This window comes from Otolemur garnettii, unplaced genomic scaffold, assembly GCF_000181295.1.
Source record: "Otolemur garnettii isolate 467f Iridium unplaced genomic scaffold, OtoGar3 scaffold00091, whole genome shotgun sequence".
Lineage (NCBI taxonomy): Eukaryota > Metazoa > Chordata > Mammalia > Primates > Galagidae > Otolemur > Otolemur garnettii.
Window position 1 is genome coordinate 3,806,426 of NW_003852486.1, and position 9,845 is coordinate 3,816,270.

A 9,845-nucleotide genomic window follows, 5' to 3' on the forward strand; every position below is an offset into this window, starting at 1 on the left:
GAACCCGCCACCTTAGGTGTACATGGCTGGGGCTTTAGCCACTTGAGCCACAAGCGCTGAGCCTTTTTTTTATTTTTATTTTTATTTTTTTTTATGGTTCAGTTTCAAGGAATGGTAAGAGAATACCACCAGCTTGGAAGGGCTTCCTGGAGGAGAGTGAAGGAATGAAGAAGAGAACAACTAGGGACGCTGAGAGAGGCAGAAAGGAGGCATGGTCAGGGTCAATGTGCCAGCTTTCTGGGAAAGCCAGGCCAGGGCTCCAGGGCAGGGTGGAGGTGGAGGGAAAGGGTCTCTCCCTCTGGTTGTGACTTGGCAAGAGAATGAGAGGGGGAAGGAAAAAGGAAGACTGATGAGGGCTGGGGTCCTGAAGGTAATTAGCCACTTGAGGACATGGATGAGGTCTCTGGGTAAAATTTTGACAGGATACCCAGTGCCTCAGCTGTCTTAGGTCCCCAGGACAGTGTCACTCACACCTAACTGCCCAGGAACAGGCTGTGACATTCTTGGCCATCCTTACCTGCTCTCCAAACTGCTGTGTGAGGAAAGATGTCCCAGTGGGGAGATGCTTTGTCACCTGTTTCGGAGCTACAACGTGGCTGGGGACCCTGGGCCATTTCCAGCCCTCCCCCAATTGTCTCACAGGTGAACAGGTTTGTTAGGCTGTCCTTGTGATATCAGACTAAATGGCAAGAGTCAGGCTCCTCCCCCTTCTTAAATCCCTGTCCATACTGAACCATGCTGGGTGTGAGACACCAGCACAAACACCCATAGAAACCACCTTCCCTCCTTCTCTGGGAGGATGAGGCTGTGGATTGCCTGAGCTCATGAGTTTGAGACTAGCCTGAGCCAGAGCAAGACCTCGTCTCTAAAAAAGAAAAAAGCCAGGTGTTGTGTTGGGTGCTTGTAGTCTCAGCTACTTGGGAGGTTGAGACGAGAAAATCACTTGAGCCCAAGAGTTTGAGGTTGCTGTGAACTGTGACACCACAACACTCTACCCGCTACCTGGGGCAATAAAGTGAGACTCTTGTCTCAAGGAAAAAAAAAAAAGAAAGAAACCACCTCCCCTATGTAGAAGTCCAGAGCCCAGCCCCGGTAGGCCTCTCGTGGCAGGTAGACAGTTGTATGTGCTGCCTCCTGCTGAGTGTCAGAACCCAGTGTGTGTCCTTGGATGTGTGCACATCTTAATGCCATGGCACCTGTCAGTCCCTTGTCCCAGGATATAAGTCCTGGCTGCTTTAGAGAGGACAGCCTATGGGGCCACACCTGTAGGTGGTCTCTCTGGGAGAGAAGTGGGTAGACTGGGAGTCTGTAGGGCTCTTCCAGGCCTGCCACTGAAGCTCCAGGAATCTGAGTCTCTGAGAGCAGGGTGTTGTAGGACCAGCAACAGTTAGCAGAGGACAGCTTAGACCACTTTTCAGACCACTCTCCAGGAGTGGTTGTTTACTTGGGAATCCCACAGTAGTGGTTTTCTGCCATCTTCTTGGATCTGCAGTGTTGGTGAAGCAGGAGGAAAGCTAGTTGCTATCAGTGCGCCTGGGAAAAGGGCTCAGCAAGGCTAGATTTAGAGGCTCTTATTATTCTGGCATGAAAGTGGTTTCTGCCCTGAACCTGCCCATGGAGCCCTAGTGGGAAGTGATGGGATTTCTCACATCCTCTGAGACCAGGGGCTCCTGTTCCTTTCACTGCAGGAACAGCTGAGCAGACCTCAGTTGAAACAGCAGGTGTCGGCTCGGCCCCTGTGGCTCAATTGGCTAAGGCGCCAGCCACATACACCTAGGGTGGCGGGTTCGAATCCCCAGCCCGGGCCCGCCAAACAACAATGATGGCTGCAACCAAAAAAAAATGGCCGGCGCTATGGCGGGCGCCTGTGGTCCCAGCTACTTGGGAGGCGGAGGCAGGAGACTCGCTTGAGCCCAGGAGTTGGAGGTTGCTGTGAGCTGTGAGGCCATGGCACTCTGCCCAGGGGGATAGCTTGAGACTCCGTCTCAAAAAAAAAAAAAAGAAACAGCAGGTGTCTATAGGTCACTGGCCCCTGGTCAAGTTCCAGCTGAGGTGATCTGGCTATGGTAGTGCTGTGTGTGTGAGGACCTTGGTCTCTGTTGACACTGGCTGCGAGGGCTGCCTGTGGTAGCTCTGGAGCAAAGCAAGTGAATACCCAGCTGATGGAGGCCATGTTCTTCCTGGCCCCAGGGAGGCAAGCCTCCAGGCAGGACAGTCCATGGGGCAAGAGTTGTGTCCGCCAGTCACTCATTGTGGGACTTCAAGTGCTGCACTGTTCAGCTTCCTAGTTTGTGGAACGAGGGTTAGAAATAGTTGATCCTAGGGCCATGTGTGCCCTTATTCTCTTGTTTAAATCTAAGCATCTCAAAACTTCTGGCCAGTGTTAGCAGACCAGAAGTAAGCATAGGCCCCTCTAGAGTGAGATTGGGAGAAAGTAAAGGAAACAGAGGGGTCTTGTCTTAGCTCCGCCACTGGCTTCCCCATGACTTGGGCATGTTCCTCAAACCAAGCTTGGTTTCCTTATTTATAAAGAACAACAGATAAGGCTCGGCACCTGTACCACAGTGGTTATGGCACCAGCCACATACACCAAGGGTGGCAGGTTCAAACCCAGCCCGGGCCAGCTGAACAATAATGACAACTGCAACAAAAAAATAGCCACATTTATGGCAGATTTCTGTAGTCCTAGCTACTTGGGAGGCTAAGGCAAGAGAATTGCTTAAGCCCCAGAGTTTGAGGTTGCTGTGAGCTGTGATGCCACAGTATTCTACCCAGGGTGACATAGTAAGACTCCTGTCTCAAAAAAAAAAAACCAGATAAATCTGTGGAGTATTTACTGGAACCAGACGTTTTATGTGCTTTCTGTGTGTTAAATCACTCAGTCTTCACAACAGTCGAGGTAAAGGTTGGGTTACAGGCAGAGAATAAGTAACTTGCAGAGATAAAGCTGCCTTCCCTACTTAAAAACAGGACAGGGCAAACAACTCCCTGAGCTATAGCATAGTGGTGGCATGTTGGGTGCCTGAGGTGACTCCTATCGTAGCACACCCCCACCCCCCAGTCACAATGCAGGCTTTTTGAGATCCTCAGGCAGGACATTTACTAAACTGTTGTAAACAGGACACAGAATGAGACATAACGCATAAGTGCTATGTAAGATGTGAAGCATGCCGTGGCTGTGTATATTCTGTGACTGTGCACACATCACAGTCCCGTGGTCAAGGTAGACATTTTGGGAAGTAATGCACACTGCCCCTGGGGGAGATGTGCTAGAACCTTGGCCGGTGGCATTCCTGGCAGCCCCTCTGCCCCGGGAGTGAGAGGCCCAGGTGGCAAACCTGTGTCCTCTGTGTGTCTATGTGGGCACAGCAGTGCATCGGGCTGGGGATGGCAGCTGCGGTTATCTGCTCCTGAGGCCACATTCACCAAGCACTTGAGCCATAGTTCCTGACACCTCACATGGGTGAAGAGATGGCAGTTATACGTGTGTCAGACCCTTTGTACTTTTCCCCTACTTCTTTCTCTTTTTTAAAAATTGTCATCGAAGTGATACCTACGCATGATTTAGAAAAAAAGTATAACTTGCATTTCTTTAATTCTGCATGCCTTCTTCATGGGATTTTTGTGGCTTTCTTGGATTCATCCCATCTGTCATTAACTACCACCTGTTCCCTCATGGCTGTGGTCCTCTGGGTGGCAGCTGCCCCATGGGAGCCCAGGGAGTGTGGGGGATGTCTCCCACTCCAGCCCCGCTCTTCCTGTGCAGATTACCAGCTGACCAGTGCAGAGCTGTCCTCTTTACCAGCCTTCAGTTCACCTGGGGGGCTGTCGCTAGGCACTGTCGCCACCTGGCAGCAGCCCCAGCAGCCCCAGCAGCCGCAGCAACCGCAGCCTCCGCCACAGCCTCAGCCTCCACCACAGCCACAGCAGCAGCCACCTCAGCAGCAGTCCCACCTGGTCCCTGTGTCTCTCAGCAACCTCATGTGAGTCCTGGGGAGCAGGGGGAGAGGATCCTCTTGAGAGCTGGGGTCCTTTTGGGGTCTCCTGTCACCAGTAGACATCATGACTGGGCAGTATGCAGCATGTGAGGCAGTGGTGGCAAGCTCGGGGTCCCCTGTGCAGGCCTGAGAGATTCACCCTGATATCTTCCCCCGGCCAGCCTCAGGGTGGGGGTGGAGTGCAAGTGGGGGCTCCTGGGCTGCAGAAGACATTGTGAGGTAGAAGGAGAACTAATACTTCCCATATCCTTTCTTATCCCTTCATTTGACCTTCTCTCTCCTGGTCCCTCTCTTGTACTCCTACCCCCTGTATTCTCACCTCTTTTCGCTCTTAACGTCTGTCTTATGACCTCCTATTACTTTTCCTATCACTCACCCCTATTACTTTTCCTATCACTCACCCCTCTATTTCTGTCCTCTCTACCCTACCCCTGTTACCTTCCTCCAGCCCGGGCAGTCCCCTGCCCCACGTGGGTGCTGCCCTCACAGTCACTACCCACCCGCATATCAGCATCAAGTCGGAACCAGTGTCTCCAAGCCGTGAGCGCAGCCCTGCGCCTCCCCCTCCAGCTGTGTTCCCAGCCGCCCGCCCTGAGCCTGGTGATGGCCTCAGCAGTCCAGCCGGGGGCGCCTATGAGACGGTGGATCGGGATGATGGACGGGGGGACTTCGGGCCCACACTGGGTTTGCTGCGCCCGGCCCCAGAGCCTGAGGCAGAGGGCTCAGCTGTGAAGAGGATGCGGCTTGATACCTGGGTACTGTAGCATCACCCTCTTGCTTTTGTCCACCGTGTCTGCTACACCCAGGGACTGCCCGTGTGCCCCCGATCTGTTTTGTCTCCCACACGAGAGGCCTTAAGGCCGGCTAGCCCCTCTAGCAGCCCCTTTGGGCGTCACCAACCAGTACCCCTTCACCCTTGCCAAAGGCCTGTTTCTTCCCTCCCTCCAGCATCAGTCCTTCTGCTTGATGAATTCCTCCCCCACAGCTGGCCCTGCCGCTGGAGTCTTGGCAGTGGGGGGAGGGGAGAGGGAATGCATACCTGTAGCCTGGGCCACCCCCTCACACCCCCTTCTCCATCTCCTCTCTTCACAGACATTAAAGTGACGATTCCCACTCCCCTACTCCCAGCTTCCCTGATGAAGAGTGACAATCTCACCGCCCACCCCCTGTCCTGGGCTCCTCCCGCTCGACCCCTCTTCCTTTCTTGTGCTCCGTGTCCTGTTGACGGTTACATTTGTGTATAATTATTATATTATTATTATTATTATATATTTTTTAATTTGGATTCTCGCTTTGGAGAGGGGATGCTCTCATCCCCTCTTTCTACACCTCCCACCATTTTCATTGGCTGGGGGGCTCTCTTTTTTGCGGGAAGGGGGGGACACTTTGCACGTTGTACACATATGCTGCAGGAAGGGGGTGGGGCCCCGACAGGCCTTTGGGAAAAGATGGGTGCTGAGCCCTGCCTGCGGAGCCTTCCTATCCGTCCCCAGACAGAGGGAAATAACCAAAAAGACTACAAACAACAACCCCCACACAATAGACTAAACCCCAAAGTTGGCTTGCTGGTGGGTTTGTGTTTCAAGAAGAAAGAAGGCAGAGGTTCTGAAAAGTCCCTTTGCTTCTGGGCTGTTCATGAGGCTGTACGCACATGGGGCTGAATACCCACACCAGCCCCCACGTGCCCCTGCATGCCCATGGGACATACTCGCTGACGTTTGTGCTGCACCCCCCTGGTGTATGGGTGCTGGCTGGGCTTTGGGCTGGGAAGGCTGCCTGAAAATCTGAGGACAGGGCAGGGATTTGAGGTGGGAGCCTCTCTGGAAGCACATTTGGAGAGAAAGAGCCATGAGAAGGGGGATGAGGAAGGCCGGGGCTGGGCAAGGGGCAGATTGGGGCCCCCTCCCTTCCCCAGCTTTTTCTCTAAGATACACAGTGCAATAGCTCCCCATCCTTCAATTGATGCCAGCCCTGTACAGCTGGCCGCAACGTGCAGGGAGGAGGAAGAAAGGGACTTGGTGAGGTGGCTCAGGGCAAGAGCCGGCCTGGGGCTTTCATGGGGTGAGTGTGGTGAGGGACGTCCTGGGGCTTGCACGCACACTGCCCAGAGGAGCAGTCCGGATGGTCTGTGGAGGCAGGAGGTCCCATCGCGGAGCACCTGCCTCCCAAGCTCCTCCGGGGCCTCTCCCAGCCGCCCATCCCCTGGGCAGCCCCTCCTGCTCCCACCACTTCTCCCTGCTCTTGGCGCCCACTGTCTCTTGCTACCTCCTTGTCCTGCCACCTCCAGGCTGCACCCCACCTTCCCTCTTGGCTACTGTAATTGTAAATAGCGACCTTTGGAAAATGTTAGCAGTGTAACAGTCCAGGAAACTGTTTTTTTTTTGTTGTTGTTGTATTGATATGAAATGAGATTCTATTTTTGTCAAAGTATATTGTAATAATAATGACTCAAACGGCCCGTACTGTACAGATGAGATTCTTCTGCTGTTGTTTTTGCTCCCCCTCCCATCCCCTGAGCCTTGCCCTTCTCTATTGCCTCCTGGGGGGGAGGGCGGTGGGCAGGGGGCCCAGGGCAGCTGAAGCTTGGGGTCCTGAGTCCTCAGGCTGGATCAGAGATAAAACTGAAGGGAACAGACTCCCAGCCTGCCATTCCCCAGTGTACCCTGCCCCCCTCCTTACCCAAGGCCAGTTCCTCTGCCCAAGGGGTGCAGTACTCCCTTGGGTTTCCTGCCAGTTGGAGGGTAAAGCCAGACAAGGCCCACTGTTGTGGCAGACAACCTTCTTTGCCCGCCTCTGTGACCCAGTCTTTTGCAGTATTCCGACACGTGACACAAGGAAGGAACCAGTAGTAGAGGGGTGTGCATGACCACACACATACCTGAGTGTGTTCATGAGGGCACCTGGTGTTTGTATGTGCAAGCACATGTGTGTTTGGAGGCTTGGAGCCTGTCTGGGTGTGTTTGGAAACCTGTATGATTGGAGCTCAGAGGCGTCTCTGTGCTGGGTGGGCTGCTGTGTGTTTACAATGGGGAAGGTGTTCCTGCCAGCTCCACAGCCCTGGCCTCCAGCTCTCCTGTCCCCTCCACACTGACAGGTCTGAAATGCAGCTAGTGGGGCTGGTAGCTGGCCCTTTGCATGTCCCTACAGCCCTACAAAGACCTCTGCCTCCACACAGTTGTGTCCCCATGGCCCCCCACACTATGGTCCCCTAGCCCAGGCCTGCTTTCAGAGCAACATTCAAGATCCTCTTCCTCCCCAAAGCTTTTTCCTCAACTGAGCAGTGGTCCTTCCTCACTCACAGCTTAGCCCTGACCTGCTGACCAGACAGGGACACAGCATGTCCAGCCTTCCCACCTCTCTTGCCGGTTCCTAGAGGGAATTGCAGGAACTGATGAGTCTTGATCAAGAAGCCGGCGTGCAGCCCTGTGCATGCATGCATCTCCCTGGCACCTGGCACACACTAGGCGCTCAGTATATACTGAAATGGATGAATAGTTGAATGATAGGTGCTCAACAAACATTGAATGACTGGCCTTCCCTTCTCAGGTTCTGCCCACCTCCTGAGGCCAGGCTTGGCCCCCCGTGAGCCCAGGTGGAGCGGGCCTGCAGGTCACAGGTCACAGTACTCACCAGTTTTGCCCTCTGCCTCTTGAGGCAAGTCTGGTTTTTGATTACCCTGTGTGGATGTGTCTGTGTCCTTTCCTCTCTGTCTTTGGGGACGGGGTGGTCTGTGAGTGAAAATGTGACATTTCTGCAGTTCAGTGCCCCAAGATTTCTCTTGGGGTCAGGGGCTCCTGGCTGGCCAGATGAATGGGTCCCTGGGAACCTAGACTTCAAACGGGGACTGACTTTCTTCTTCCTCTCACAAGCCAAATTTGCCTCCACCCACTCCCTCTGAAGAACTGGGCACTTGCCAAAGTAACCACTGGAGTCATCTGATGCCCCTCCTATTCCAGGTTTCCCACAGCTTTTGGGGATGGGGTCAGGAGGACCCTCCACCTCAACAGAACGCGCCACACCCTCCCAATAATGCACTCAAGGCAGAGAGACTGACCCCTGACCCCACCTAACCCTCCCCACCTTGGACAGGAAGGAAGTAATGCACCTTTTGCTGATTATTTATTTGTTTGGAGAGACAAAAATGATGTAAAAGTGTATCTAGAAATATCTATATCTCTCTATATTTTTAACTGACTCTTTGGAATCCCTTGGGGTGGGGTGAGGGTAAATTTAGGCTTTCATAGAGGGGAGGAGACTTGGAGCTTGGGAACTCCTTGTCCTCCCCTCTGTTGTCCTCCCCGCCCCCTAAAGCAGTTGGTAGTAGGAATGGGATTACTATGGGGGAAGTGGGGCTGGGATATTACATGGAGAATCTGGATTCTCTCTTCTTCCCGGTTCAAATCCCCGGCAGAGGGAGGGAGTCAGGAAGAGGAAGGGAGGGGTGGGACAGGCCATGGAGGTGCCCCACCCCAAAACCCGACAATCACCCACACTCCTGGGGCTCCTCCTGGGTGGTGGGGCTGGGTGAGTCCAAGTGTGGCTGTTGGTTTGTTTTTGATATTTCTTTTTGTGCTGTATGGTGATGCTTTCTTAGTATTCTTCACAATAAGAAAAGACAAAGTCCTCGAGATTCTTATGAGTTTTGTTTGAAAACTCTTTCACTATATTTGTTGTAAAGAGGTTTACTATTAAAAGGAAAAGAATACACATTTCTGATACTTTGGCTTGGGTTTTGGTTTCTTTGGTGCGGCCGAGGAGGGGAAGGAAGGGAAAGAAGGGCTGGTGTAGCCCTGCTAGGGTGAGAGGCCAGCACTTCACCCTAACAGGGAAGGTGGTTCTCAGCCTACTGGCAGGGGCTTCCAGGTGTCTCAGGTGGAATTTGCAGGTGAGAATTTCTTCCAGGTGTTTGTCAGGAGGTAGCCCCAGGACTAAGGAAGGGGTGTCCAGTTAGAAGCCACCGGAGGGATCCTGGGACCCAAGAAAAGCAGAAATACCATCCCGGGGCAGGTCTGGAATAGAATGGTGTTACGTGTGGGGTGGGCACAGCAAGGCCTCTGCCTGTTGGGGCCTTTTAAAGCAGGAGCTTTCCTGGACTAGGGTGGGCACAGGTGGACTCCACCTTCATGGTCCTCACAGCATGGCTCCCTCCTGCAGACAAAGCTGCCCTTGCCCTGCTTCCACAGTGCTTTAACGGTGCTTGCAGCCTCTCCATGCCTTCCTCACACTCACAGGGTGGCTGCTTTAACTCCTGCCTCCTCACACCTGGCATCGCTGTGCCACAGGGCACATAAAGCGCATTATCAGGCTTAGCCACTGCTCCCAGAGTCTGGCCAAAGTAACCCCCTAGCCAGTGCAGACAACAGACTGTGAGGCCCTGACACAGTGGCAGAGATGGCTACAAGTGCCTAATTAAGGCTGCATGGTGGTTGCTGCATATGTAGCTGCTAGAGAGCCCTACTTGACTGACATGGGAATTAGGCAAGTCATAGAACCTTTCTGTGCCTTGGGTTGCCCATGTGACTATCCATACTGATACTGCCTTCCTGGTAAGATTGTTGGAGAGTTCACCTCACTTCTCCCTCAGAGGGGGCAGAGGGGAGCAATGGGGAGCAAGAGATCCAAAGGGCCTCCTGTTACCCCTGCTCAGTATTCATGTCCTCGCATGGTCTCTTCACAATGAATCATGGTTGGTATGTGTCTCTTCTCTTCCACCAGATGCCATGCTGTGAGATACTTAATGTAGTCTATGGAGAGGCCTATGTGTCCAAGAACTGAGGCCTACTGCCCACAACCATTTGAGTCAGGTCATCCTCCCTTCTGTCCTTGTAGTTCCCATAACTCTGCAGA

General features: G+C 53.4%; 1 protein-coding gene across 1 annotated transcript in view; it reads left to right on the top strand.

Annotated features, from left to right (window-relative positions):
• The window catches only part of MEF2D (myocyte enhancer factor 2D), a 35,995-nt gene extending 27,279 nt beyond the window's left edge, over window positions 1–8,716 (top strand). Inside the window, exons 9-11 of the mRNA XM_012808657.2 lie at window positions 3,767–3,983; window positions 4,447–4,753; window positions 5,091–8,716. Coding sequence (XP_012664111.1) covers window positions 3,767–3,983; window positions 4,447–4,753; window positions 5,091–5,102 — 536 coding nt within the window. The 3' untranslated portion in view covers window positions 5,103–8,716. The remainder of the gene's footprint in view (window positions 1–3,766; window positions 3,984–4,446; window positions 4,754–5,090) is intronic.
• Window positions 8,717–9,845: the final 1,129 nt, after the last annotated feature.